The sequence below is a fragment of the Struthio camelus genome, chromosome 12, assembly GCF_040807025.1.
Source record: "Struthio camelus isolate bStrCam1 chromosome 12, bStrCam1.hap1, whole genome shotgun sequence".
NCBI classification, from domain to species: domain Eukaryota; kingdom Metazoa; phylum Chordata; class Aves; order Struthioniformes; family Struthionidae; genus Struthio; species Struthio camelus.
Window position 1 is genome coordinate 464,946 of NC_090953.1, and position 27,279 is coordinate 492,224.

At 68.9% G+C, this 27,279-nt stretch overlaps 6 protein-coding genes across 8 annotated transcripts in view; 3 read left to right on the top strand and 3 right to left on the bottom strand.

Annotated features, from left to right (window-relative positions):
• The window catches only part of HYPK (huntingtin interacting protein K), a 55,735-nt gene extending 35,767 nt beyond the window's left edge, over window positions 1–19,968 (top strand). Inside the window, exons 1-5 of one of the 3 annotated variants that reach the window (XM_068958445.1) lie at window positions 2,539–2,543; window positions 18,126–18,335; window positions 18,986–19,041; window positions 19,446–19,497; window positions 19,746–19,968. In XM_068958445.1, coding sequence (XP_068814546.1) covers window positions 18,150–18,335; window positions 18,986–19,041; window positions 19,446–19,497; window positions 19,746–19,841 — 390 coding nt within the window. In that variant the 5' untranslated portion in view covers window positions 2,539–2,543; window positions 18,126–18,149 and the 3' untranslated portion in view covers window positions 19,842–19,968. Of the gene's footprint in view, window positions 1–2,538; window positions 2,544–18,052; window positions 18,336–18,985; window positions 19,042–19,445; window positions 19,498–19,745 lie in introns of those variants that run through there. The other 2 variants (XM_068958444.1, XM_068958443.1) reach the window with 2 other exon arrangements.
• On the top strand, window positions 920–2,783 carry LOC138068926 (peptidyl-prolyl cis-trans isomerase FKBP8-like). Its single transcript, XM_068958837.1, has 8 exons — window positions 920–1,154; window positions 1,230–1,396; window positions 1,482–1,570; window positions 1,643–1,860; window positions 1,933–2,105; window positions 2,181–2,258; window positions 2,559–2,668; window positions 2,747–2,783. The coding sequence occupies exons 1-8, from the start codon at window positions 920–922 to the stop codon at window positions 2,781–2,783; spliced, it is 1,107 nt and encodes a 368-aa protein (XP_068814938.1).
• On the top strand, window positions 4,748–5,188 carry SERF2 (small EDRK-rich factor 2). The gene is given in 3 exon segments (XM_068958446.1): window positions 4,748–4,809; window positions 4,886–5,020; window positions 5,068–5,188. Coding segments are annotated over 3 exon segments (237 nt in total). The 5' UTR covers window positions 4,748–4,802; the 3' UTR covers window positions 5,163–5,188.
• LOC104141024 (ras and EF-hand domain-containing protein-like) lies at window positions 5,747–10,175 on the bottom strand. The gene is made up of 14 exons (XM_068958429.1): window positions 10,077–10,175; window positions 9,800–9,874; window positions 9,528–9,643; window positions 8,969–9,037; window positions 8,736–8,817; window positions 8,335–8,408; window positions 8,071–8,266; window positions 7,813–7,902; window positions 7,543–7,684; window positions 7,397–7,478; window positions 7,026–7,140; window positions 6,507–6,617; window positions 6,359–6,435; window positions 5,747–6,225 (listed from the first exon to the last, which is right to left on the bottom strand). The coding sequence occupies exons 2-14, from the start codon at window positions 9,869–9,871 to the stop codon at window positions 6,129–6,131; spliced, it is 1,323 nt and encodes a 440-aa protein (XP_068814530.1). The 5' UTR covers window positions 9,872–9,874; window positions 10,077–10,175; the 3' UTR covers window positions 5,747–6,128.
• Window positions 12,048–15,906, bottom strand: SERINC4 (serine incorporator 4). The gene is given in 12 exon segments (XM_068958838.1): window positions 12,048–12,347; window positions 12,490–12,738; window positions 12,740–12,801; window positions 13,077–13,149; window positions 13,389–13,515; window positions 13,587–13,682; window positions 14,194–14,405; window positions 14,470–14,563; window positions 14,650–14,729; window positions 14,813–14,991; window positions 15,612–15,752; window positions 15,856–15,906. Coding segments are annotated over 12 exon segments (1,581 nt in total). The 3' UTR covers window positions 12,048–12,130.
• Window positions 19,969–20,891: 923 nt separating the features above from the next.
• On the bottom strand, window positions 20,892–25,496 carry MFAP1 (microfibril associated protein 1). Its single transcript, XM_068958430.1, has 9 exons — window positions 25,295–25,496; window positions 24,975–25,194; window positions 24,245–24,374; window positions 23,682–23,869; window positions 23,010–23,118; window positions 22,775–22,935; window positions 22,331–22,490; window positions 21,822–21,911; window positions 20,892–21,656 (listed from the first exon to the last, which is right to left on the bottom strand). Exons 1-9 carry the CDS (start codon window positions 25,371–25,373, stop codon window positions 21,474–21,476), a joined length of 1,320 nt encoding a protein of 439 aa, XP_068814531.1. The 5' UTR covers window positions 25,374–25,496; the 3' UTR covers window positions 20,892–21,473.
• Between the last annotated feature and the right edge of the window lie 1,783 nt (window positions 25,497–27,279).

Below are 27,279 nucleotides of genomic sequence, written 5' to 3' on the forward strand. Positions count from 1 at the left end.
CAGGGCGGCCGCCCCCTCGTGCGGGCAGGGACCCGCCGGGAGCTGCACCCGGTGCCCCCCTTCTCCTGGGAATCGGCGGCTCCCGGCGCCGGGGGGTGCAGGTCCTCGCTCACACCCGCGTGCCCGGTCTCCCTCCCCGGTAGCCCCGGTCCCTGCCCCACTCGGCTCATTCGCCCCACGGCTGCCTTGCCCCTCCCCGGTCCCCGTGGCTGCCTCGGGGTCCCCGAGGGCCCCGGCCCGGCCATCGCCCGGCCCCACTCACCCCCTGGCTGCCCCGGAAGGCGATCGTGGGCCCCGGCGCCCCCTGCAACGAGAGACCCGGGTGAGTCCCGCTTGCGCCCGGCTCCCCGCCGCCCCCGACCCAGCCGCTCCCACCTGCCGCCGCTCGCAGCCCCGCAGCGCCCGCGCCGCCGCCTCCGAGAGCCTCACGTGCAGCAGGCTGAGCCGCGGGCCCCGCGCGCAGCCCCGGTACCGGAGCCGCCCGCGCAGCTCCGTCCGCGCCCGCCGCATGGCTCGGAGTGCGGGCGCCGGCGCGGGGCGGCCCCGGCGCCGAGTGACACCGGGGCGACACCGGGGCGGGGCGGCACTGGGGCCGAGTGACACCGGGGCGGCAGCCGGGCGACACCGGGGCGGCCCCGGGGCGGGGTGACACCGGGGCGCGGTGCCTGGGGCCGGTACCGCGCGGCGGCGGCCGGGCCGGGGGGAGCCCCGCGGCAGCCCTGGGGCGGAGCCGGCTATTTTTGCCGCAGGCCCGCAAAGCCCCTGCCGTCACCGCTAATCCCCTGAGCGGCTTCCCGGCGTTAGGGCACGGGGGCGCGGGATGCGCGGGCGGGCGCGGGGCGGCGGGGCCGGGGCGGGCTGCGGGCGCGGCGGCTCGGGGCCCCCCCGGGCCGGGCTCGGCTCGTAGCGGCGGGCGGGCATGGAGGCGCCGCAGCCCGGCGGCTCCCCGGAGCGGGAGGCGGGGGCCGGGGGGCGGCGGCGGGGGCCCGGCCGGGGCCGGGCGGTGCGGTTCCGCATGCCGCACACCACCATGGCGGTGCCGTCGGTCCGCGAGGAGGAGCCGCTCTTCTACCGGCGGCTGGAGGAGCTCGTGGCACCGGGCCCCGGCGGCTTCGGGCCGCTCTTCGGGGCCGGCGGCTGGAGCGACCTGACCGGTGAGTGCCCTCGCCGGGACCCGGCGGCGGCGGCGGCGGCGGCGGCGGCTCTCACGGCCCGCGCCTGGCCCGCAGGGGACCGGCTGCTGCGGAAGCGCCTGGTGCGGCAGGGCCGGGGCGGGCCGCGGCCGCGGCCGGGCCAGGAGGTGTCGGTGAAGGCGTTGGGCGCGCTGGAGGACGGCGGCCTGGTGGAGCGGGACCCGCGGCTCACCTTCGTGCCGGGGCACGGCGACGTCGTGCAGGTCTGCGGGCGGCGGGGCGGCGGCGGCGACCCGCCAGCCGTCGTGGCGCCGGGCTGCGCCCCGACCGGTGCCCCGCCGCCCGCAGGCGCTGGAGCTGGGCGTCCCCACCATGCAGCCGGGAGAGGTCTCCTTCTTCCTCGCCGCCCCCCGCTACGGCTACGGCCGCCCGGGCAGGTAGGGCGGCGGGGGCGGCGGGGCGGCGCGGGGCGGCGGGCGGGCGGGGAGGCAGCGGCGCTGTGCCCGCAGGGAGCCCGACGTGCCGCCCGAGGCGCCGCTGCTCTTCGAGGTGACGCTGCTGGAGGTGCGCGACGGCCCCGACCCGCGGCGCCTGCCGCCCGCCGCCCGCCTCCGCCTGGCCGCGCAGAAGCGCCAGCGGGGCAACTTCCACTTCGCGCGCGGCGACTTCGCGGCGGCGCTGCGCTCCTACCGCCTGGCGCTGCGCACCCTCGACGGCCCCGGCGCGGGTGAGGCCCGGCCCGGCGCGGCGGGGGGCGGCGGCGGGGCCGGCGCCGCTGATGCCGGCTCTGCCCCCGCAGCGCCGCCCGGGCCCCAGGAGGAAGAGGAGCTGCGGGAGCAGCGCGTCAAGTGTCTGAACAACTGCGCGGCCGCCGAGCTGCAGCTGCAGCGGCCCGGGGAGGCGCTGGCCTGCTGCGAGGCCGCGCTCCGCATCAGCCCGGACAACGGCAAGGCGCTGCTCAGGCGGGGCAAGGTGCGGGCCGGGCCGGGCCGGGGGCGGCGGGGTCCCGCCGTGCCGCCCCGCTACCGCCCGCTCCTCTGCCCGCAGCTGCTGGCGGAGCAGGGCCGGGACGAGGAGGCTGCGCTCGCCCTGAAGAGAGCCCTGCAGCTGGAGCCGGCCAGCAAGGTGCGCGCGGCGGCCCGGCCGGCCCCGGTGCCCGCGCCGTGCCGGTGTCGGTGCCGCTGCCGTTGCCGGTGTCGGTGCCGGTGCCGGTGCCGCTGTCGGTGCTGGTGCTGATTCCGGTGCCGGTGTCGGTGCCGCTGCCGTTACTGGTGTCGGTGCCGGTGCTGGTGCTGATTCCGGTGCCGGTGCTGGTGCCGGTGCCGCTGCCGGTACCAGTGCCGGTGCCGCTGCCGGTGGCGCGGCCGGCCGGAGCCCGGCCGAGGGCGGCCCGGCCCCGGCGGCAGCGGCTCTCCCGTCCCGCAGGCGGTGCACGCCGAGCTCTCCCGGCTGGCGAAGCGCCGCTCCGGGCGGCTGCCGCCCCCGGCCCCCGAGGAGCCCCGCGACGCCCCGCCGCCGCCGCCGCGGAGCCCCGGGTGCGTAGGCGGCGGCGGGGCCGGGCCGGGCCGGGCCGGGCCGGGGGCTGCCGCGCTCACGCCGCTGTCCCTCCGCAGACCCTCGGCGCCGGCCGCGGCCGAAGGACCGGGCTGAGCGGCCGAGCCCCCGGGGGACGCCGCGCCGCGCCGCGCCCGCACAGAGCCTGCGGAGCCGCCGGTGCCCCGGGCCGCAGCGGGCACCGGGCGTCGAGCCGAGGACGGGGGAGCCGCCCCGCCCCGCACTGCACCGACGCACTGCACCGACGCACCACCCTCCACTGCATCCCTGCACCATCCTGCACTGCGCCCCCGCACTGCACCGATGCACCACCCGCCACTGCATCCCTGCATTGCCCCACACTGCACCCCTGCATTGCACCGACACAGCACCCTCCACTGCATCCCTGCACTGCCCCGCACTGCACCCCCGCACTGCACTGACGCACCACCCGCCACTGCATCCCTGTACTGCCCCACACTGCGCCCCCGCACTGCACTGACACACCACCCTCCACTGCATCCATGCACCGCCCCGCACTGCACCCCCGCACTGCACAGACGCACCACCCTCCACTGCATCCCTGCACTGCCCCACACTGCACTCCTGCATTGCACCGACGCACCACCCTCCACTGCATCCCTGCATTGCCCCACACTGCACCCCTGCATTGCACCGACACAGCACCCTGCACTGCATCCCTGCACTGCCCCGCACTGCGCCCCCGCACTGCACCGACGCACCACCCTCCACTGCATCCCTACACTGCCCCGCACTGCACCCCTTCACTGCACCGACACAGCACCCTCCACTGCATCCCTGCACCCCCTGCAATGCACCCCCCGCACTGCACTGACACATCACCCTGCACTGCGTCCCTGCACCGCCCTTCACTGCACCTCCACACTGCATGGATGCACCACTCTCCACTGCATCCCTGCACCGCCCCACACTGCACCAACACACCACCCTTCACTGCATCCCTTCACCGCCCTGCCCTGCACCCCCACACTGCATGGACACACCACCCTTCACTGCATCCCACACTGCCCTGCACTGCGCTCCTGCACTGCATCGATGCATCACCCTCCACTGCACCCCTGCACCACCCTTCACTGCACCCCCACACTGCACCCTACACCACCCCACACTGTGCCGACGCACCATCCTGCATCATCCTCTACTGCGCCTTGCACTGCTACCCTGCCGCACACTGTGCTCTGCATTGTGCTCCACACTGCCCTGCACTGCACACCCGCACTGCTCTCCTGCACCACTCCACACTGCACCACACCCTGCCTCCATCAATCCATCCCTGCAGTTCATCCCTGTCCCCACCCTGCCCCCACCCTGCATGCCCCTGCACTGCACACCACACTGCACCCTGCCCCTGTCCTGCACCATGCACTGCACTCTGCAGTGCACCACACACTGCATGCCCCTGCCCTGCACCCCACACTGCACCCCACACTGTACCCTGCCCCTGCCCTGCACCCTGCCCTGCATGCCCCTGCACTGCAACCACACTGCTCCTTACCTGTCCCCCACACTGCACCCTACACTGCATCCCATCCCCGCAATGCACACTGCCTCGCACCCTGCATTGCGCCCCACACTGCACCCTCCAACCCGCACTGCACGCCCCTGCACTGCACCCCGCATCCTGCCCCACACCTGGCACTGCACCCCACAGTGCACGGCCCCGTGCCCAGCACTGCACCCACACTGCATGGTCCTGCACTGCACCCCGCCCCTGCCCTGCATGCCCCTGCACCCGGCACTGCACCCTGCACTGCACGGCCCCCCGCCCCGCCCCTCTGCCCCGGCCCCGCCCCGCGCGCCAGGGCAGGGAGGGGCGGGGTCTGCGAGGCCCCGCCTCCCCGGGGAGGGCAGCGCGCGCCCCCGGGGCTGTTACGCCTGCGCGGCAGCTTCCGGCCCTTTCGTCGCCGTCGGCAGGACGGCGGCCGTAGCCCGCGGCCAATCAGGCGGGGCGCTGCGGCGCGGCGGGCCAATGGGAGGGCGGCCGGGGGCGGGCGCGGCGCGGCGATTGGCCGCGGCGCGCTTATAGGGCGAGGCGGGGCGGGGGGGCGGGGGCAGTGCGGGACGTGGCGGCGGAGCGGCGGAGGCAGCGGCGCCATGACCCGTGAGTGGGGGCCGGGCGGGCCGGGCCGGGCCGGGGGCGGGCGGGCGGGCGGGCTGAGGCGGCCGTGCCGTTGCAGGCGGGAACCAGCGCGAACTGGCCCGGCAGAAGAACCTGAAGAAGCAGAGCGACTCGGGCAAGGGCAAGCGGCGGGACGACGGGCTCTCGGCCGCCGCCCGCAAGCAGAGGTGAGCGCCCGCCCTGCCGCCCCCCGGCCCGGCCCGGCCCGGCGCGGCGCCGCCCTGACGCGCTCTCCCGCAGGGACTCGGAGATCATGCAGCAGAAGCAGAAGAAGGCCGACGAGAAGAAGGAGGGCACCAAGTAGGCCGGGGCCGGGGCCGGGCCGCCGCCGGTAGGATGCCCCGCGCCGCCCCCGGCCCGGCCCGGCCCGCCGGGGCCCGCGGCAGCGCCCCGCCCCGCCGCCGCCTCCTATTAAAGTAGCTTGTGGAGCCCTGCAGGCCCTGCCTGGTGCTGTGCGTCGGGGCTGAGCGCCTGCCCCGGCCGGCGCGGCCGCCGCTGGGCAGCGGGCCCCGATGGCCGCCTCGGCCGTGCTGGCGGGCGGAAGCAAGGGGGGATGTCCCGGGAAGCGGGGTGGAAACCCAGGAAAATAGAGCCAGGAGAGGGCTGTTCGGGATGGCAGGAGTGGCGCAGGTCAGACTAAGGCAACGGGGGGTCGGAGGGCGGGGGCATGGGCACGGGCTCTGACCGCTTCTGCAGCAGATGGGGATGGAGAGGGCTCGGGACGAGGCCGCGCTGATGGGGAGCGGGCAGGGCAGCGAGCGCCAGAGGCTCTCGGGCTACCGAGGACTGCAGACGGCTGCCTTTGACTTGACGCTGGGCAGAGGCGTCAGCCTGTGCTTTGAAAGGGAAGGCCTTGGCTGGGGCACCGGGGGATTTGGAACGAAAGAGAGGTGGGATGGTGGTGGGCCGTGCTGCTAAGTGGATGCCAGGAGCAGCAGCAGACAGCATGATTCCCCCCCCAAAATCCTGCTTGTTTCCTGCCCTGGAGATGTGAGGGAGGGCAAGACAGGGCAGTAGGGCCCTGGGCATGGGGCAGGGCCCAGCCTAGAGAGAAGGAACCCCTTTGAGTAAGGCCAGAGTACCACTTCCCTGGCTGCCTCTCCACATAGACAGCAACTTCAGCCAGCAAGTTGTGAAAGTTTACTTACAAAAGAAGAGAAAACATCTCCAGTCCAGAAGTTGGAGCAGGGCAAGCTGCCTGTTCCCCAGCAACTGCGTGGACAGTGCTGTAGAATAACAGCAGATGTAGGAGCAGGTAGTTGTGTGTGTGGTGAAGCCCAGCAGCTTGCTCTTCTCCTGCACTAGGTCCTGCAGCAGCTCAGAGCTGCCCTTGGAGGAATGCTCAAGTCCAGTCCAGTGCTGTCACCTCTGCTGAGGTCTGCTGCCCTCTTCACTTCCCTGTGGGGTCAAGAGCAGCAGTGTTAGCAGGTCCTGCCTGCCCTCTGGCAGGATGGGAGCCGGGTGACCACTGCAAACCCTCCTGCAGCTGGGTGAGCTGCATCCCAACCGGACAGGGCAGGCAGCTCCTCACCGGGCTAGGTGCAGCACAGCCTCCACCACGTTAGTACCATCCTTAGCACTGGTCTCGCAGAACAGGGCTGAATAGGCCTGAGGAGGAGAGCAGCCTGTGTTAGCAGTGTCCCTGCCCGCCCTGTGGGCGCAGAGGCACGTGTGCTTACCATGGCCAGCTTCTCTCCATGCGTGGTGTGAACCCCTACTGCTTCTGGCAGTCCTGGGCGCAAGTCAATCTTGTTCCCGACCAGCATGAGTGGAAGCGGTCTCTCGGTGGCCTGGGGGAGGAAAGGGCAGCTCAGGCCACCGTGGGGCCCAGCAGTCTCCAGCCATGGCACTGGCTGGTGCAGTCCTAGCCTGGGGTGTGCTCTCCTTCAGGAGCTGCAGAGCTCTGCTGTCTCTGAGCTCTGGCTGCCTCCTGTTGTGCTTGTGCGGCACCAAGTCCTCCCCCGCACCCAGGGGGAAGGGCGCAGTTTTAAACCGTACAGCAAACACCAGCCCCTCCCAAAGAAAGGCACTTCCCAAAGGCTGACCCTGGAGCTTGCTTAAGAGTTGGTCCAGTTTGCCATTACTTAGCTCTGCTTCCCTAAGACCATCTGGGGCGCAGCCCAGCCCTCTCTGGGGAAGCCTCGAGGCTCCTGCCCCGCTCCATGAGGGTTCGGGGCTTGTCAGACCCTTTCCACTACCTTGATGTCCTCGATCCACTGGCGGGCGCTGAGGAAGCTGCTCTCGGAGCTGATGTCGTACAGGAGCAGCACGCCGTGGGCTTTGCGGAAGTAGGACTTGGCAATGCTCCGGAATCTGGTGCCGGGAAGTGTGTTAGTGCTGCGGGGCCAGGCCCTCTGGCATGCCTGTGGGGGCTGCGCCTCGCGCCGCGATCCCAAGCTTGCGCCAGGGGTTCCTCTGCAGCGGAGGACTCGGCTGCCTTCCCTCCAGCAGCTGCTGTGCCTGTGCAGTGACCTTGGCAGCCCTGGTGGAGTGGGAAGCAGCCTGCCTGAAGCTGCGGAAGTGGCCCTTGCTGGCTCAGCTCAGCAGCAGGAGCCTTGGCCCCTCTCACCTCTCCTGCCCAGCTGTGTCCCAGATCTGTAATGTGGTTTGCTCCCCATCCACCAGCAGCTGCTTCACTTGGAAGTCCACCCCTGAGGAAAGACAGTCATGTGCTGTTCTCCTGCTTCCCTGCCCCTTCGCCTTGGTCCCCAGTACCTAGCGTGGTGGGGATGTCTCCTCTGAATTCGTTTGCGCAGAGGCGTAGCAGGAAGCTGGACTTCCCAGCACCACCATCTCCAGCCAGCACCAGCCGGTAAATGGGACAAGGAGCTGCAGGTTCCTCTGTGGTTTCCTGTGTCTGATGGGAATAAACAGGAGGGCTCTGGGGGACGTGGTGCTTGTGGGAGGGTGGCATGTGCTCTGCCCACCCTGTGCTTTTTCTCCCTGCCCTAGTTATTTGTGCCCAGCCAGGGTGTCGGTGGTTACCTTTGGTATGAAGGCAGGAAGCTTTCTCTTGCCAAAGTGCCTTGCATGGTGGTGGGATCCTTCTGCCTCACCTGGCTGGGGGGTGGGCACCTGCTGGGTGATGGACATCGCATTGCAGGGCCTGAGCCCATGGGCAGGGTGTGGGGCACTGGGGGAGCCCCAACCCCACTGCAGGTCTCCACTGGCCGCAGAAGCTGCGGGTGAGCAGACTTGCATCCCTTCCTAGTCCGGGTGCCAGGCCCTGGGCAAATTCGTCACCTCGGAGTCCGAGCGAGGGCTGGTGGGAGGCGCATCCTCCGAGCTCTCGCTCCCGGTGCTGCTGAGTGACGAGGCCGCATCTGTGCTGGAGGCTGAGCTCTGCCGCTGCCCGAGGCCGGGGCTGCCGCGACCCAGGTCTCTGCCTGCCCAGAAGGCCGCAGCAGGGAACGGGCTGTGCGAGGAGTCTGCCGGGTACCTGTGCCAGAGGCAGCGGTGAGGGAGGGGGCGGCCGCGGCCAGCTCTCTCCTGGCCGTGCTCACTCACCTGCTGTTGGTGCCCTCCAGCAGGCCACGCGAGGTGGCGGTGAGGGGACGGTGCTGTCGAGCAGGGGATGATGGCTGCAAGGGGACAAGACGTTCAGCGCCGAGGCGACCCGCGGCTCTCCAGCTCCCAGCGTGGGCTGGGAGCAGCAGGAGCCCAGCAGGCCTGGGGCACCCCCAGCTCCAGGGGCTCCCACGGCTCCCATGTGCAGCACCCTCTGCGCTGCGCTGCACTGGGGGTGCAGGCAGAGGAGGCAAGGGCAGCCCTGAGCCCACCTGCACCCTGCCAACGTGGCCGGTGCCCAGCATCCCTGACCACCCTCTGTTGCCTGTTCCGGTGCTGGCCCCGGCCCTCCGTTCCTGCAGCGGTTGCAGGCCTCACTCTGCAGAAGTTGGAGGGCTCACCTCTCTCGGGCTACTGTCCGAGCCAAGCAGCAGCGCTGAGCGCAGGCTGTTGTTGCTCTCGTACAGGCTCCTGTTAGTTGCCCTGTCAAGCGAGAGCAATGTCAGACCCAGCAGGTGCAGGGACCGAACCAGGGAAGGGCTGGACTCACAGCGGTGACCCGCAGGCAGGCGCATCCCAGCCTGGCACCTGCCTATGTCCCGTGCCAGCGCTGCCCTGCCAGGCCCATACGTACTGCAGCGTCCTGATGTAGCTCGTGAAGGCCAGGTTCTCCTCTGCCATCTCCCTCAGCGTCAGCTGCTCTCTGCAGAGAGACGGCATCCTTGCTGCAGGGCTGGACCTGGCACAGGGACTGAGCGGGACCTCCTAGCCTGAACCCAGCAGGCAGTTTTGGGGGTGGTAGAGGTGCTGGGACAGTCGAGGGCCCCAAGAGCACCCAGGGTTGCAGGGGTTGCCACCAAGAGCCCTGGAGGGACCTGCCAGCAGCTGCAGACAGGCTTCCCTGGCCACCGGTGCTCGAGACTTGAGTGAGCAGGGCAGCGTTTCCCGGGCTGGGCCTGGCCCTGCCCCAGGGTGGCAGGGAAGAGGCTGCCAAGCCCGAGGTCTGGCACGGCCCTGCCGGCGGTGCTGGGGCCCTCCCTCCACATGGCTGGGGCTCTCGTGCAGCACCCACGTTTGACGGGTGAAATAGCCTCTGTTGCAGAGTGCCGGAGCTGGGCACCTGTGGGGATGTGCAGGCAGAGCCTCCGCGGGCTGGGCACAGCCTCGCCGCCCCCTTCCCCACCAAACATCACCTCTTCTGCTGCTTGGCCTGGTCAGAGAGGTCCTTTCGCAGCTGCTCCAGCTCTGCCTGCAGCTGGGAGACGCTGCTCTCGGCCTCGAGCAGGGTGACACGCAGCTCCTCGTTCTCCTGGACGGGGTGACACGAGTGCCCGTTGGGGTCCTGGCTGCGCGGCCCGGCGCTCCAGGGTGCTGGCAGCACCCAGCGTGTGCACTGGGGAGATGCGCGCCCTCAGGTGCCCGGGGCTCGGGGGACCCCCAGCCCAGCTCCGTCCCCGGACTCCACCTGAGTGAGATCCCCGAGCTGGTGCCGCAGCCGCGCGATGCCATCGCCGGAGCCCCGTGCGTGTCCCTGCATGTCCTGTGGGCGGGCAGAGGGTCAGAGCCGCAGCCCCGTGCCGGCCCTGTCGGGGCACCTCTGCCTGCGCCCGCCGCTCCCCGCGGGAGACCCCGGCGCGGTGCCGCTGCCGGAGCCGCCCCGACGGGGCCGGGCTGGCCCCCAGCTCCGCCGGGATCCCCGCGGCCCCGGGGACGCCCCGTCCGGCCGGGGGTCCCGCACTCACCTCCTCCGGGGCCGTCTCCTGCCTGCTGCGGCCGGGCCGAGCCGGCGAGCGCGTCCAGCAGGAGCCGCCGCCGCCGCCGCGGGGGCCCCGTCGGGCGCAGGGCCGGGCCGGAGCCCCGGGGAGCTGCCGGGCCCCGCCGGAGCCGCCCCGGCCGTGTTTGCTCTGCGGGCGGGGCGGGCGCGGGGCGGCCGCATTCCTGCGGCGGGGCCGGTACCGCGCCCGCCCGGCCCGGCCCGGCCCGGCCCGGCTCGGGACCTGCGCCCACCCCCGGGCTGCCCCTGCGCTCCGCTCGGCCCCGGCCCCGCCGTGCCTGCTGGGGACCGAGTCCCTCTTCTCCAGAGCTGCGGGCACTGCGGGCGCCAGGGCTGAGCTGGTCCTCGTAGCCCCACGGAGGGTTTTGCAGTGGGGCTGCTCTGCCCGTCCAGCCTAACCCCGCCCCGGGGAGGGGGAAGGGTGCAGGTGGGACGTCCTGTGGGGTGGCACGGCTGTGGTCCCTGGGGAGGGGGCAGCTGTTGCTGTGGGATGGTTGGGATGGGATGGGACGGGATGGGACCAGCTATGGTGCTGGTGCAAGGCATGGGGTTTGGGTGCTGCTGCTGGCCATGGGCTGGGACAGGATGAGGGGGGCTGGTTGCCTGGATGCTCCCTCTTCTCCGTCCTCCTGCAGCGCCCAGGGCCTGCCGGGCACAGGGACTCGCTCTGCAGGAGCGCTGCAGCTGCACGCCGGGCGGGATGCTGTGCGGCTGCGAGCCCCCGGCGCTCTGCACCAACTCCCAGGGCCTGGTGGGAGCTGTGCCCGCGGCAGCCCCTACCCCGGCCGTGCCCGCAGCCAGCAGCCCCCGCAGCAGGGCTCTGCGGAGACAGGCAGGGGGTGGGCAGCCTCCAGAGCAGCGCACAGTGCCCGCCTGCCCCGTCCCAGCTGCTTCCTGCTGCAGGACGGTGCTGGCCGGGTGTCAGGCTCCAGGCAGAGCTGGGCTGCACGTGGAGCGGGGGCTGCTGGCGTGGGGGCCCGGCGCGCTGCCGCAGCCCTGCCTGCAGCAGGGGGTGTGGGACATGCCCGAGGGGGATCGGAGCCAGGCAGCGGTTCGGGGCCAGGCGAGGGCTGCGGGCGCAGCGGGGACCTAGCCAAGGGGAGCTGGAGGGAGACGGGGCTGGGCCAAGGGGCAGCGGGAGCCGTTGTCAGGCTCTGTGAGGTCGCTGTCCTTGGTGCAGAGGCCCTGGGGCAGGCACCACGCTGGGATGTGCAGGTGCCAGTGACCTGCAAGAGCCCATCCCCGCTGTCTGGGCAGGCATCCACGTGGGGCTTGGGCCACTGCAGCAGCTGGGCCAGTGGCCCGACGGCTCACGGGCATCTTTCAGACCAGCGCACCAGGGACCACGTCGTGCTGCAGCCCAGCAGCCTCCTGCGTCCCTGGGTCCGGGCGAGGACAGGCTCCTCCGGGGCTGGACCGGGAGCGCACCACGGGCACCGGCCCCGGGCTGAACCCCTTCTCTCCCCTCCCGGCTGCCCCAGCCCCTGCTTGTCCCTGTCTCCCCTGAAGCCACCCGGGCCGTGGCGGCTGCCCCAGCTGGGGCTGGCGCTGGGTGCTGCTGGCCCCCTCTGTGCCCAGTCCTACAGCTGCTGCGCGCACGGGAGGGCGCGCGGCACAGATCAGCTCGGAGCTTTACATAAAAATGTATTCGAGGAGCTATTTACAAGGAACGTGGGGCCAGGCGGGTGTGCGGCTGTGGTGCTGCGGCAGGGCACAGCCCCGCTGCTGGGCAGGCCGTGGGCCGGGGCAGCAGGGACGTGGCCGGGCGCCGGCAGGACCTGCCTCCCGGAGGGGACGGGAGCGCAGCGGCCGTGGCCGAGCGCCGTCGCACGGGGCTGGGCACCGTCCGCCTCCCTGGGGGGCTCTGGCTCCGTGCCAGAGCCGCGTGCCCGGCAGCGGGTGCAGCGGAGTGCCCGGCTCGCGGGTCAGGCGCGGCGGCTCTCGGACCCTGCCTTTTCCGAGCACGGCCAGCCAAGAGGGCCGGCATGGCCGGGGCATGGCCGCAGTCCGTCCCCGCAGGGGCTACGTGGACGCGCTGACGCGCTGCAGGGCGCGCCGGCGCCGCAGGACGCGCGGGGGCGAGCTGCTGCGCCGGTGCTGGGGGCAATCCGGGAGGCACAGGGGGCTCAGCAGCAGCCACAGATAGAGCAGGACGCAGGCCCAGCACGAGGCCACCTTCACCCAGAAGGTGGACCAGCTGCCGTGCGTGAAGGTGGTCTCCAGCACTGCGTCCTCGTAGCTGGGGGGAGAGGGCAGGCGTCAGGGCGCTGGCGGGGCGCGAGAACGGGGAGCTCCCGGGCCAGCTGCAGCCGCCGGGTCAGCCGGGTCCCTCTGGGTGCCTCCGCCCACCGCCCCGGGTCCCTCGGGGGCTGCCGGAGAACCTGAACCAGTTGGTGAGGGTCATCATGACATAGAGCGAGGCGAGGAAGAAGACGAAGTGGAAAGCTGAGTAGCTGTACGCCACCCGGTCCCGCTCGTCCTGGACGACGCACTGCGCCCCGGCGGGCTCCTCTGCGCGCTCGCCCGTCGGCTCGGCCCCTGCGTAGCGCCGGTCAGGGCGCCCCGGCGCCGGGGGGCCGGGGGCTCGCGGCCGAGGGCCCGTTACCCCTGCACCGCGAGCTCCCTCCCGCTCCGCACCCACCTCGCAGCTCCTCCTCCATGCTCTCCGGGCAGCAGAAGCAGCAGGAGGGTTTCTGCAGAGCGGTTCGGAGCGGTGAGTCCGCAACGGCGTGGGGGGACGCGGCCAGAGCCGCCGGCAGCACCGTCCCTGCTGCAGGTGCCGGGGAGCCCCGGCCGGCAGCGCGGCCTGCTCGGTCCCCCCCGGTGCGGGGCCGGGGCCAGCAGCGTGCCCCACGGCAGAGCCCCGCGCCTGGCGGAGGAGCCCGCCGCCGGCCGAGGGCTGGGAGCGCAGGGGGCTCGGGGCCGGGGTGTCTGCGGCGGGGGCTCCGGGGGCGGCCCCCGCACTCACTTTGAACTCGAAGCTGTAGACTTTGACCATCCAGAGGGGCCCGAACACCTCGGCGAGGTAGGAGGCTTCGTTGCTGCGCCCAGGACAGGGGGAGAACCGCTAACGGCACGCTTGACAGCCCGAGCCCGGCGCCCCACAGACCTGCTCCGTGCCCGGCACAGCGGGAGCCCCCGCGGCCCCCAGCCCGCCACCGGCTCCGCTGCAGCCGGGACAGGGTCTCTGCACGGCACCGCGCGCCCTGGCCCTGCCGGGCCGGCACGGTGCCCGGGGCGGGCTGTGCCGGGGCCGCCCCACGCCACCAGGCTCACGCACCATGCGAAGAGCACGCAGGCGTACATGATGGCAGCTCCCAGGACGGCCACGGTGGTGTCCTCCGCCTGCAGCTCGTCCTGCCGGCCGCCGGGGAAGCAGACGGTGAGGTTCCGGCCCTGGTAGAGCACTGCGGGACGCAGGGGTGAGACGGGGCCGGCCCGGCGGGCGCGGGTCCCAGCGGCGGGCCCGAGCGCTCACCCCTCTCCGGCGGGCGGCTGGACAGCGCAGAGAAGGTGAGGTACATCACGTAGCAGCTGATGATGGAGGCCTGCAGCAGCCCCGACCGCGGCTGCTCTGCACGGGGAGGGTGAGGCCTCGCCGGAGCGCCGTCTGCCAGCGGAGGGGCCCCTTCCTGCGGCTCCCTGCTGGCAGCCCTGCGCGGGGCATGGGCCGGGCCAGCAGGAGCCCCCGGGGCCAAGCCCTCCTCAGGCACCTGCATGTCGGCCCCGGGATGCAGCCAGCCCCTCAGCACAGCAGGACCGAGGCTGTGGCGTGCTGTGGCATGCTGTGCTGTGCCACGCTGTGCCATGCCATGCCGCAACGTGCCATGCCATGCCATGCTGTGCTGCACCATGCTACGCTGTGCCATGCTATGCTGCACCATGCCATGCTGCACCATGCCACACTGCACCATGCCGTGCCATGCCATGCTGTGCCATGCCTTGCCATGCCATGCTGCACCGTGCCACGCTGCGCCATGCCATGCTGCACCATGCCATGCTGCACCGTGCCATGCTGTGCCTTGCCATGCTGCACCATGCCATGTCACGCCACACTGCACCGCACCGCGCTGCACAGCACTCACTGAGCCGCACGCAGGGCGTGATGGAGACGAAGGACATGATGCCGCAGAGGCTGCCGTTGACGGTGAGCAGGGCGCTGTTGAGGCGGCAGGCGGCCGGGTGGGTGTAGTACTTGTAGAGGAAGGAGAAGGCCGCAGAGGCGAGGGTGTAGAAGGCGGCCGTGGCCAGCAGCACGGCCAGGTACCAGCGCTTGTCCTGCGCGGCGCCCGTGAGCCTGCCGGGAGAGCGGGGTGAGGGCGGGCGCAGGGCCCCGCGGCGCCGCCGGGGACGGCACTCACCAGTTCTTGTTCCAGGTGTGTGCGAAGGCGGTGATGAGCACCAGCTGGACCAGGATGAAGGCGAAGCCCCCGCAGACGCCCACGTAGTGCCAGGCTGCGGGGAGCGGGGAGCCGTGGGGCGGGCGCGGGGCGCCCAGCGCCGGGCGCCCGGCCGAGGGCAGGGCAGGGCAGGGGACGCACCTTGGATGAAGTGATCCTCGGGGATGAAGAAGCTGGCGGCACAGAGCCCCGCCAGCACCAGCAGCTTCGGCAGCCAGAACCTGCGGGGCAGCGGCACCGGGGAGGCCTCAGCGCCGGGGCCCAACGCCGGCGGCCGGCAGCCCGGCGCGGCCCGGCGCCGTACCCGTTGTGCAGCCGTGCGCGGCAGTCGGTGCTGGAGCGCACGTTGAGGAGCAGGGCGGCCTGCGCCAGGTGGAAGCAGGCGGTGCCGAAGCAGAGCCGGTACACGGCCGAGGAGCCCACCAGGCGCTCGCAGTCGCTGCCGCCGGCCAGATGCTCGCACAGCACCGTGGAGAAGGGCACCTGCGGGCACGGCGGGAGGGTGCAGGCGGTGTGCCCGCACCCCGGGACCTCCGGCACCCCAGCACCAGGCGCCCCGCAGCCCTGGCGCCCCCAGCGCCGTGGGTGCCCCAGCCTCTCCAGTGCCCCCAGCACGGCCGACAGCCCCAGCGTTCCCACTACCCTCACTGTCCCTGGCACCCCGGTGCCTCCAGCACCCTCAGTATCCCTGGCACCCCCAGCACCCCCAGCATCCCCAGCACTGCAGGATCCCTGGGAATTGTGGCATCCCTGTGCCCCTGGTACAACTGGCAACCCCAATATCCCTGGACCCCCAGCACCCCTGCGATGCCTGGCAGCCCCGGCACCCCTGCACCCTAGCACCCCTGGGACCCCCCGGATCCCTCATGCCCCTCACAACTCCAGCATCCCCAGCACCCAGAGCACCCCAGGGCCCAGCGCCCCTGGTATCCCCAGTGCCCAGAGCACCCTGGCACCCCTGGCATCCCCAGCACCCCAGGACCCAGCACCCCTGGCGCCCAGAGCACCCCAGGACCCTGGGACCCTGGCACCCCCAGCACCCAGAGCACCCCGGCACCCCCAGCGCCCAGAACACCCCGGCACCCTCAGCGCCCCAGCGCCACCTTCTCCCGGACGGCCTGGGCCACGGTGCGGGACAGCAGCAGGCAGCACGCGGCGGAGGCGAGGACGTGCAGCAGGGTGTAGAGGAGGCGGGTGCCCGTGGACGCGCGGAGCCCGTGGCAGGGGCTGCAGCCGCAGCACAGCTGGGGGGACGGGGGGGGCACGGTCAGGGCCAGCGCCCCGCGGGCCGGCCCCGGCCCCCCGGCCCCCCGCTCCCCGTGCCCGCCCCGACCGCGTCGGGCCCACCTGGCCGAGGAGCGAGCGCAGGAGGCGGCCGCGCGCCCGGGTGCCCGCCATGGCCCGCCTCGGCCCCCGGCGCCCCGGCGGGATTAGGGGGATTGCCGGCTCGGCCCGCCCCGCCATCTGCTCGCGCGGCCTGCCGGGAGCCGCCGCACGGCACGAGGGGGGAGACGTGCCCGGGGCGCGGGGACCCCAGGACGGGCACCCCGGCCGCGTCCCCGATCCCGCAGGGCAGGACGAGGCCCCGGGCCCGGCTCGGGGGCGGCGGAGAGCAGCGGGGCGGCCGGGGCCGTGTCCCGTGCCCCCCTCGCGCAGCGGCGGCTGCGGCCGGGCCCGGCGGGCCGGCGGGCGCAGCTCGGCAGGACCCCAGCCGGAAAGCCGGCCCGGCTCCCGGGCACGGCCGCAGCCCGGGAAGGTGCCCGCTCCGGCGGCGGCCGCGGCCAAGGTGCCCCCTCCGGCCGGTCCCGGGTCGGGGCCGCGGCCGTGCCCGGGCCATCGCCGCTCCGGGAAAGTTTATCCCTTGGGGAAGCCGATTAGGCCGCGGCCACGCCGGGAGCCCCCCCGGCGGGGGGACGCTTGTCCTTCAGTCCGGCGTGATTATGCCAGGAGCCAAATCGGGCTCCGTAACCCTCTTAGGCAGCTCAGGGCCGGGCCGCGGCGGAGCCACCTGCACCTTACGTCCCCCAACCACGACCGCCGCCGGGCCGGGCCGGGGCGCCCGACGGGAGCCGCCTGCCTGGGCACCGGGGGGGCCAGGCCGCCGCGTGCGCTGGGCTGAGATGAGACCCCCCCCAAGGCCCCCCCCAAATGAGACCTTGTGACCCCCCCCCCCGGGATGTGATCCCGAGACCTTCGTGACCCCTCCCGGGACGGGACCCCGCGACCCCCTGGGATGAGATCCCGTGACCCCCCCCCGTGATGGGACCCCGCGACCCCCTGGGATGAGATCCCGTGACCCCCCCCCCGTGACGAGACCCCGCGCCCCCCCTGGGATGAGATCCCGTGACCCCCATGACCCCCACCGTGACGGGACCCCGCGCCCCCCCTGGGATGAGATTCCGTGACCCCCCCCGTGATGGGACCCCGCGACCCCCTGGGATGAGATCCCGTGACCCCCCCCATGACGAGACCCCGCGCCCCCCTGGGATGAGACCCCGCGACCCCCTGGGATGAGATTCCGTGACCCCCCCGTGACGAGACCCCGCGACCCCCTGGGATGAGATCCCGTGACCCCCCCCCCGTGATGGGACCCCGCGACCCCCTGGGATGAGATCCCGTGACCCCCCCCGTGACGAGACCCCCGCGCCCCCCTGGGATGAGACCCCGCGCCCCCCTGGGATGAGATCCCGTGACCCCCATGACCCCCACCGTGACAGGACCCCGCGACCCCCTGGGATGAGATTCCGTGACCCCCCCCGTGACAAGACCCCGCGCCCCCCTGGGATGAGATCCCGTGACCCCCATGACCCCCACCGTGACGGGACCCCGCGCCCCCCCTGGGATGAGATTCCGTGACCCCCCCCGTGACGAGACCCCGCACCCCCCTGGGATGAGATCCCGTGACCCCCCCCCCGTGATGGGACCCCGCGACCCCCTGGGATGAGATCCCGTGACCCCCCCCCGTGACGGGACCCCGCGACCCCCTGGGATGAGATCCCGTGACCGCCCCCGTGACGGGACCCCGCGACCCCCTGGGATGAGATTCCGTGACCCCCCCCATGACGAGACCCCGCACCCCCCTGGGATGAGATCCCGCAACCCCCTGGGATGAGATCCCGTGACCCCCCCCCGTGACGGGACCCCGCGACCCCCTGGGATGAGATCCCGTGACCGCCCCCGTGACGGGACCCCGCGACCCCCTGGGATGAGACCCCGTGACCCCCCCCGTGACGAGACCCCGCGCCCCCCCTGGGATGAGACCCCGCGCCCCCCTGGGATGAGATTCCGTGACCCCCCCCGTGACGAGACCCCGCACCCCCCTGGGATGAGATCCCGCGACCCCCTGGGATGAGATCCCGTGACCCCCCCCCGTGACGGGACCCCACGACCCCCTGGGATGAGATCCCGTGACCCCCCCCCGTGACGAGACCCCGCGACCCCCGAGACGAGGCGCCGCCGGGGGAACCGACTTCGCCGCTCAGGGGAGAGGCCCCGCCCCCTCATCTCCGCCCCGCCCCCGGCCCCCAGCCCCGCCCCCAGCCCCGCCCGGACAGCCTGAGCCTCCTCTCTGCCCCGCGCGCCCTTCCTCTCGCTGGTTCCGGCGGCGGCGGCGCGTGAGCGGCAGCGGCGCCGGCGGCGCGATGGCGGCGGAGGGGGATGTGGAGCTGGAGCTGGAGACGGAGCCCAACGGCTCCGGGAGCGGCGGCGACGGGGCGGGCGGGCGCGCGGCCGAGAAGCCGCGGAAGCACGACAGCGGCGCGGCGGACCTGGAGCGCGTCACGGACTACGCGGAGGAGAAGGAGATCCAGAGCTCCAACCTGGAGACGGTGCCGGGCCGGGGCCGGGGAGGGCTGAGGGAGGGCCGGGGCCGGGGAGGGCTGAGGGAGGGCCGGGGCCGGGGAGGGCTGAGGGAGGGCCGGGGCCGGGGAGGGCTGAGCCGGGCCGGGGCCGGGGAGGGCTGAGGGAGGGCCGGGGCCGGGGAGGGCTGAGGGAGGGCCGGGGCCGGGGAGGGCTGAGGGAGGGCCGGGGCCGGGGAGGGCTGAGGGAGGGCCGGGGCCGGGGAGGGCTGAGGGAGGGCCGGGGCCGGGGAGGGCTGAGGGAGGGCCGGGGCCGGGGAGGGCTGAGGGAGGGCCGGGGCCGGGGAGGGCTGAGGGAGGGCCGGGGCCGGGGAGGGCTGAGGGAGGGCCGGGGCCGGGGAGGGCTGAGGGAGGGCCGGGGCCGGGGAGGGCTGAGGGAGGGCCGGGGCCGGGGAGGGCTGAGGGAGGGCCGGGGCCGGGAGGGCCGGGGCCGGGAGGGCCGGGCCGGGGCGTGGTGTGGTCGGAGAGCCCAGCCCGGGGCAGCCGGAGGCTTTCGCCCGGCGTGGCCCCGCTCGGGGTCCTCCGCCCCGGCACAGCTCCCTCCGGTACCTGTTCCGGTGGCGGTGCAGCAGTCACCTGCTTGGTGCTGTGTGCTGAGGAGACTCTGCTCGTTTTGCTAGGCCATGTCAGTGATCGGAGACCGGAGGTCCAGGGAACAGAAAGCAAAGCAGGAAAGGTAATAGCACTTCCTCACACGTTATTTGGGGCTTTAGGGGGGCCATCTTCTGTGTGCTCGTCTTGCAGCCTTCGCTCTTGCGTCTGTCCCATCTGCCAAATTTGCACTAGCGGTTGCCGCTGCTCTTCTGAACGGATGGATGGGGACTGCCCACACGGGACTGGGGCTTCAGGCTTCTCAGCAGTTACACTTCCACCTCGTGAGGTGGCAAGTACGCAGCCAGACTTCCCTTGGGAAATCAGGTGTATTCTGTGAGCAGCTGAACCTCTTCCTGAAGCACACCACTGTGTTTGTGCAAGGCATCTCTGGTCTCTCTAGTCATAGCTCATAAGTAAATGTGTGTGTGAGGGTGGTAACTGGATATGGAAACATGTCACTTAATGGCAGTTTGCCCTGTATTATAGGGAAAAAGAACTAGCAAAAGTCACTATCAAGAAAGAAGACCTGGAGCTGATTGTAAGTACCGGCAGGAAGCTGAGCAGGTGGTGGCATGTCCCAAACCTTGCGTGCAGTCAGTGTCTTGTCACTGAAACACCGCGCTGAAAGACGTGGCTGGCAAATACTTGTCTGCTGGGCCGCACGTGCGGCACTGGAACAGGCTGGGACAGCAGCTGAACAGCTCCTGCTGCTGCTGACCCCTCGCAGAGCCCGGCCTGCGCCGCTGGCTGGGTCCGTTGCGCTGAGCTCTGCTCGTTTTCCCACAGATGAACGAGATGGAGATCTCGCGGGCAGCTGCTGAGCGCAGCCTCCGGGAGCACATGGGGGACGTGGTGGAGGCCCTGATCACCCTCACCAACTGAGCCCATCTTCCCAGGACTGCGCCGCACGCGTCTGCCGCTACCTGCCCTGGGCATGGCCTTGCCCAGCACGGTGCCGGCTGTGGATTGCGTGTGTTAAATTATTGAATAAAGGCACCAGCTGGAGTGACCCACGACTGTAATTCATGCGGAGCTGAGCCCTCGCCCCTCGCTTGGTGAGAGCGATCCCAGTGATGCCCCTGTGCCGGTGCCGGGCCCTGGGCTGCGGCGCGTCGGGAAGAGGTGCTGGTATCGGGCTGTGACACCTGAGGGAGGCCCTGTAACCGGCAGCGGCTGCTCACCCTTCCCTGGGGATAAGGTGACCCTGCCTGAATGCTGGTACCAGTCTTCTCTGTGCTTTCAATCTCACTTCTCTTGAGGGGTGTCACAGCCTTCTGCTGGACCGATCCTTTTGTTCCCGAGCTCAGCAAAGCTCCCTGGAGGCTAATGGTTCCTGTCAGTTTATTTTCTGTTTTACACACTAGCAGGAGTGCAGCTGTGTGAGATAGTTTGAAAGGGAAACACAGTGTTGCTGCTGTTCTCGCCTTTGTATGAATCTAGGCGTAACTCAGGGGCTGGAGGCATGCTGCCTCGCCGGCTCTCAAGAGGGTCACCCTTAGACTGAGGCTAAGCAGCCCAAAGGTGTGGGCTAGCCTGAAGCCTGCCAGTCCCTCTGCCCCCTCAGCCCCTCTTGGCACCTGGCCCATGAGAGCAGTCAGGTACTTGAAATGAGGAGTTCCCTTGATGCCGCCTGTAAGAGCAGTGGTGCGCCCACCAAATCACTGTGGGAAACCTGCGTTTCCCCTTCCCGGTGGAGGACCAACGCAAACCATGGGGATGCTGTGCCGGAGCCGACCACCCTCTGCAGGACGGTAAGGAAACGGCAGCGAACTGCATGAGGTGACAGGCACCTCCTGCACTACACCAGGCTGCCCTTGGTTTAGCGCACGCCGGACACCGTCTTGGTCCTGAGCCCTGGCTGTTGCCCAACGCACAAGGCACGGAACGGGAGAGCTGAGTCCCTGGCAGGTCTCTGCAAAGACACCACCAGAATTTGTAAGAAAACAGTTGCTTTATTCAAAACTATCCTGTTCCATCCCCACTGCACATGTAGAAAAGCAAAGCCCTGCAGAAACAAGGTGAGGAGACAGTGTCACAGCTGTTCCAAACCAAAAAAAAAAAAGGGCCCAACTTGACAACTGGAGGGGAAAGACGAGCAATGGGGAGATGCTTTGGAACAGACAAGTGTAAAGTCCGTTAATTCCTGTGAAAGGAATGAGTGTTGGGAGCAGGGGGAGTTGCTAAGCTCCTGCACGGGCAGTATCTGCTGCCTAGGAGTTGCTGATGGTGGAAAGGTGATGTGGCCGTGGGCCTGGTCAGCACAGATAGACCATCTTCCTCCACAAAAGATTCAGGTCATGAGTCTGCTGAGACTCTGCAGCCCTGGGAACGAATCGTGCCACTGAGTGGAGGGGGGGCTCAGTGCAGGAGCACAGAGAGGAGCAGCTGCTCAGGATAAGTATGGGCAACACAGTACTTTGTCCCTTCTAGGCCCGCCCAGGCTTTCGGGTAGCGGGCACAGACAAGCGCCTTCTGCCCTGTAGTCAGCCACGTGACACTGTCCTGTGCGCATCCTTAAGTGGTTTTTCGCTTCTTGGCTGATGGTCGCTCAAAGACATCTCGTACGCCTGCTGCTTTCTGTTTGAAGAACTTGGTGTTCTGCGCGCTCTCCTGGCCCCAGGCAGAATCAAACGAAGTCGTGTCCTGGTCCACCAAGTGCGTGTACTTTGTTCGCCCGGAGCGCCCAAAGTTCTTGACCTGTGGAGCAGAAAATCTTATGAACAGCCATTTGGGTAAGTCGCAGGGACTCTGTCGTGCCACTGCCCTTCCCCACCGACTGCAGGAAGCCTCCTGCCCCAGCTGAGGGGACCGCCCCCTCCACACTGCAGCTGCAGACAGGTCCCCTCCTGCCAGCACACCTACCTGCATGACTTTGGGCAGGATGGTCTTGTTGAAGTGGTCCTCCAGGGTAGGGGCGCTGAAGTCCCTCTTGTACACCTCCTCATCTTCATCCTGTGGGAGGAAGAGCACGCACCTGCTCAACTTGAAGGTTTCCGGCAAGCACTGGCAGCTGACTGCAGTGGAAAGAGTCACTAGAGACCTGCATCATCGCTTTCCTGGGGACTGTCACGGCACTTGTGGTCCTACTTAAGCTACTGCAGGAAGGTGAGGGAACTCGAGTTCTGCCCTCTTGCAGTCACTCTTGGGCGTCCTCAGGCCACTTCTCCAGAGCCTAAGCCTGATCTGTAGCCAGTGCGGAGCTAGCTTGGTTCTGACAGGATTTACCAACCCAAGCAGCATTGGGGGAACAGCTCTGCTGCTTCTGTTCTGTCTCGCTGGGAAACCTCAACCTCACAAGCTTTGAGCCAGCACAGGATGGCCCCGTACGGAACTGCTCGCACGTCCCACCGTACCCCCGCAGCATCGCTCACCATGAAGAAGGCGCCACGGTGGTAGTACTTCTGCAGGAACTTGTATTTGCCCTTCACTGCCTTGTTGGTGATGACCTTGCCGTTGGCCCGAAGCTCAGCACGGCGCTCCTCTTCTGTCAGGTTCCGCATCCGCTCGATCTCTGCCTTCTCCTTCTCCATGCTGGCAGGACAAAAACCCCTCAGAATCAGCACCTCTCACGGCAATGTTTCGGGACAATTACTGTTGCAGAAAGCCTTTCTAAGGGATTGCATTTACTGACTCCACAGCGGAGCAAGGCCACCCTGAGGGTGGAGAGGAAATGTTTTGGATGCTTTGTCTAGGTAAGAGTGTGCTGTCAAAAGCAGGCCTGAGGAAGAGAGGCCTCAACCGTCAGTTGGCCTGCAGGGTGCAGGGCCTGGGCCTGCCGACGCTCAGCCACAGATCTAAGCAGAGACAATACTTACGCTTCTCGTTCTTCACGATCCCGCTTGATACGCTTCAGCTCACGTACTTTCCAGGCCTCGTACTCCTCCTCGTCGTTCTCATCATCTGTATCAAGTGCATCCAGTGCTGCCAGCGAACGCTTGTTCTCCTCCAGTTCCTTCTTTGCTTCCTCTTCTACAATCTGCAGCAAGGGTGAAAGTAAGCCTGCTGCAGTGCCCACCCTCCCTGTGCCACCCCCAGCCAGCCCCGCGGTACCTTGAGCGTGTACTTGCGCCTCTCCTCTGCTAGTCTCTTTGCCTCCTGCTCCAGCTCCTTCTGCTTCAAGGCTTCTGCTTCTCGCTCCTGAACCGTGATCCGGTCCTTCCTATAGACAGAGACCACAAAAGCCTTCAACCTTTCAGCGTGAGCCCATGCAGCCGAACCCCTCACAGACTTATCCTGCTCCCGTGCTGCAGTGACCCTTAGCCCTTACTCTCCAAGTAAGAGCCAAGTTCAAGGGCTCTCCCCTTCCTGCTGTTGCCCAAGCCAGGGCAGCCCTGCTAATTCCCCCTACAGCTACAGGCATGCGTGGAGAGAAGAGAGCGCGAGGCACCCGCCGTGGTGCACTACCCTCTGCCAGCTTCCCAGCTCTTTGTACAGCGCTTGCCCAAATGCCCTAGCACAACCCTGCTGCGATGAAACCCACCGGCTGGTCCCACGCAGTGACCTGACACAGCTGCAAGAGCTGCCCGTGGCCGCTCAGCGAACACCCGTTACTCCTCAGCTGTGCCCTGCCAGGCTGGTATTTGTCACCTCCCCTTAGGAGGCAGGCAGTGCTACCGCCCCGCTGTACGAAGCGGAGATCACAGCGGTGACCGTCTGCTTGGCGCCCAGCCGCTGCCTCCTGCATCCTCACACAGGACCGACCTGCCTGACCGTGTCACCTACTTGCGGATGAAGACAGGTTTGAGACGTGGCTCCATTTCATCCTCACTGTCTGTGTACTCCTCATACTCGGACTCTGACTCAGACTCTTCTCCAGATCTACCCTCATCTTCCAACTCCATCACCTCCATTTCCTCGGTCTTCCTCTCCTGCGCTCGCTGGCGCATCATCCCACGGCGACGCTCAATCTCCTAACGGAGGTGCATCAAACACAGAGGAGTCAGTGGAGCAGCCCTGCTACCGCTCCCTTCCCCACAGACTTTCTGCCTCAGGCAGGAAGCCAGTTCCTTTCAGATTCTTTGTGCCAGAAGTGACATGTCTGGAACCTCTTTGTTACAAAAAGATGTTCCCGTCCCTCAGGATGGAAGGTGGCCTCACCCAGCGTCCCACCTCGCAGCAAGAGACAGGTAACCCAGAGTTAAGTCATGGCCAGCTATGGAGTGACCTGCAAGTCCTGAAACTCCCTAGTTTCACCAGATAGCCTTTTCCACACGTACATGGGTTATTCCAGCCTGTGTCATTCAGGGGCTTTCTTAAGCCAAGTCTGTTCAGGTCTGCAAGCATACCTCATCATCGATCTCTTCCTCTTCCTCTTCGCTGGTGTCCTCCCGTTCGAGCCGCCAAGCTTCTCCCTCCACCTCTGAATCGCTGTCTCCAACCACTTCAGGCTCCACAATTTTACGGTGTCTGGCCAGCCTGTAACAGACCCTAGTTGAACTACAGCACTTTGAGCGTAAAGAGACCGCAGAAAGATGGCTATTTGTGAATTGTTCTTAATGAGGCCATAGTAAAAACTGGAACGACTGAGTCTGGGAGTGAAACAGCATGTCCTTTCCTAAAAGGCAGGAGCAGCCAGGCAGTGGCTTTTCCTCCCCATTTGTGTTTTTGGTGGGAAGCCTCCCCTTTACTAGTGCTGAAGGCTGAAGTACCTCTATGGGGGAAGGTAAACAGTGCTCAGATACTTTCTGCCCTGAATACGATTCAGATGAAACCATATCTTCCCGCTAGCCTAGAGAGGTGTCGCTGTGTTAATTTTTATTTCAGAACCCGCTGTTCCCCTGGGCCAGCCAAACCGCTCCTGAACGCGGGGCTGCCGTGACCCTTGGCTTTCAGGGGTGCTCACGGCACAGCGGCGGCCCGCGGCACGATCCAGCACCCGCGCCAACAGCGCTGGAGACCGCTCCCGCAGGGCTGGGAGAGCGCGGCCGTGCTTGGGTGACGGTCAGCGGCAGAGCGGGGCCGGAGGCAGAGGCTCTGGGGAAGGCCGGGTCTCCTCCGGGGGCAGGCGCTGCTCACCGCTCCTCCACGTCCTCGCTGATGCGGTTCTGGAGGCGCCGCAGCCGCGGGTCGTTGGCGAGTTCCTCCTCCTGCTCCTCGGGCTCCACCTCCTGCTCCTTCGCCTTCTTGATGAACTGGAACTCCTCGTCCTCCTCCTCCGAGGACTCCATGGGCGCGTAGTCGGGCCGCTTCCCCGACACGTACCGCTTCACCTTCACCTTCTCCATGGAGAGCTCGCCTGCGGGCGGGGCGGCCGTCACCGGGGCCCGGCCGGCCGCCACCGGGCCCGGGCTTCCCCCCCCCGCCGCCGCCGCCGGCCCCCCCGGTGCCCCGCTCACCCTTCTCGTTGCGGACGGGCACGGCGCCCGCCGTGGACTGGATCGGCGGCTGCTTCATGAGGGCGCTGGGGACCGACATGGTGGCGGCGGGTCGGGACGGGACGGGACGGCGGCAGCAGCGGCGGCGGCTCTGGCGGCGGCGGGCACCCTCCTCCCCCGGAACCGGAACTGCGGCCGCCCCCGCTTCCGGCGGAACCGCCGCCTCCCGCCCCCGCGAGCCGTTGGCCGGAAGTGACGCCACTGGCGGCGGTCACTTCCGGCGCGCCGGGGCGGGGCGGGGGAGCGGCCGGCGGGGGCGGCTGCCGGTGCCGCCTGGGGCCGGGCCGGGGGTGCTGCGGGCCGCGGCGCTGGGCCGCGCCGCCCGGGGGAGCGCCCCCCGCGGGCCGCTGCCCCCCGCCGCCGCCGGCACCCAGGCGACGGGCGGCGTCGCGCCTCGGCGGGCGGGGCGGGGGCGTTCGGCTGCGCCACCTGCTGCGTGTGTTTTCCCCGTGGTCCGCCGGGCGGCGGGGGGAGGCGCTGGCGGCGCAGCGCGGGTGCGGAGTTGCCCCGAAGGGCCCTCTCGAGCGCTGGGGAACGGGGGACGCGTGAGCAGGCCTTTCCTGCTGGCCGGAGCTTCCCTCGGGCCTTGGGGCTCTGGCCCTCCGCTGCTCGGGCTGCGATTTTCTTGGGGCATCTGGTCGCCTCTTCCCTAATCCACGTCCTGGTGCTCAGGGCCTTTGGCTCTATCTAGAGTCTTGGTCTCCGCCTGCTGCCAGCCTTTTGGGTTTCGAATTATTTGCCCGAGGTAGTGTCGCTCTAGATAAAGCACACCATCATGGGGTGAGAGATGACTGAGGCACAGATGCTCACGGCCCCCTTCTTCCAATTTAGTGACTGAACTCTGAATGGAAAAGATGTTCAGCCCGTGATGTAAGTTCCTGCTCCTTCTCCATTTGTGCAGCTAAAGTGGAGATGATGAGCAGCAAAAGCAGAGCCAGCAGCTGCTGTACAGCTGTATGGATATTGGATGTCAGCGGCTCCACGGTGCCACCGTCCCTCTAACTCCTGCAGGGTCTTGCTGAGGCTGTGGGACGCATCCTGTGCTTGGTGGGGCTGCAGAGCTCCTCCTAGCACGGCCAGGGGAACCTGTTGCTCTTTGGGTGGATGGTAGGGTCCGACTGCAGAAGCTGCTGTGGGTTCAGTTCGTGCTGTGCCTGTTGCCAGCCACGCTGGGTCTTAGTTCGTGCTGTGCCTGTTGCCAGCCACGCTGGGTCTTGGGGTTGATGTCTGACCTGAGACAAAGCCTGGAGCTGTGAAGGTTTTTCACTGCTGTGTTGATCAGAGTCTTGTCCCGGGCCCTCCTGCTCTGTAAACTAGCAGCAAACCAAGCCAAGCAGGAGCTTCGCTGCTCGGGTTCGTGTCTTCCCAGGCTGCCAGGACGCCTTCACAGCTCCCTACGCAGCAGCGCTTCTCGCTGCAGCACCGTGAGCACCTGGAGGCTGACTTACCCTGGAGGAGCGGGACTCTCCTGCTGTTCTGTGGGGGGAGATGCTTCTCCCACTGCCACCACTGCAGAACCTCCTGGGGCTTTCCCAGTGCAAGTGACGGGAGGTTTGTGGCATGTGTGTGGCAGGAAGGGCCTGGGGGCGTGGCTGTTTCATAGCAGGGGAGAAAGATTTTCTGAATGTGGCAGGGTGCTGCCCACGTAAGCACGCATTCACCACGGTCATTGCCTCCGAGGAGGTGCTAGAGTTCACAGAGGAAAACGGCTGTTCGGGAACTGATCAGCTTGCAAGAGCTGCCCTGCTTTTCTGTGGCACGGAAAACAAGATTTCTGAAGTAGGGCAAAACTATGTCACAAACCACCAAGCCAACGTCTGCAATTTTGTGCTGCCTTGAAAGAAAGGAAGAGGTTTTTATCTTCCAGGAAACCTAGCTGCAGGACTTGAGCCAGTCTGCGACACATCTCGTAACAGGAATTTGGGAAGTGGGGAGGGATGAGTGCT

What these genes read in the sequence shown, in the direction of transcription:
- LOC138068926 (XM_068958837.1), top strand. Translation starts at nt 920, where the DNA reads ATGGAGGCGCCGCAGCCCGGCGGCTCCCCGGAGCGGGAGGCGGGGGCC. An exon ending in GGCTACGGCCGCCCGGGCAG is followed by an intron (nt 1,571 to 1,642) that starts GTAGGGCGGCGG and finishes CTGTGCCCGCAG; the next exon opens with GGAGCCCGACGTGCCGCCCG. An exon ending in CCTCGACGGCCCCGGCGCGG is followed by an intron (nt 1,861 to 1,932) that starts GTGAGGCCCGGC and finishes CTGCCCCCGCAG; the next exon opens with CGCCGCCCGGGCCCCAGGAG.
- LOC104141024 (XM_068958429.1), bottom strand. Translation starts at nt 9,871, where the DNA reads ATGCAGGGACACGCACGGGGCTCCGGCGATGGCATCGCGCGGCTGCGG. An exon ending in CAGGCCAAGCAGCAGAAGAG is followed by an intron (nt 9,038 to 9,527) that starts GTGATGTTTGGT and finishes GTCTCTCTGCAG; the next exon opens with AGAGCAGCTGACGCTGAGGG. An exon ending in ATGGAGAGAAGCTGGCCATG is followed by an intron (nt 6,436 to 6,506) that starts GTAAGCACACGT and finishes TCTCCTCCTCAG; the next exon opens with GCCTATTCAGCCCTGTTCTG.
- MFAP1 (XM_068958430.1), bottom strand. Translation starts at nt 25,373, where the DNA reads ATGTCGGTCCCCAGCGCCCTCATGAAGCAGCCGCCGATCCAGTCCACG. An exon ending in AGCGAGGACGTGGAGGAGCG is followed by an intron (nt 24,375 to 24,974) that starts GTGAGCAGCGCC and finishes GGTCTGTTACAG; the next exon opens with GCTGGCCAGACACCGTAAAA. An exon ending in ACCGTGGCGCCTTCTTCATG is followed by an intron (nt 21,912 to 22,330) that starts GTGAGCGATGCT and finishes TTCCTCCCACAG; the next exon opens with GATGAAGATGAGGAGGTGTA.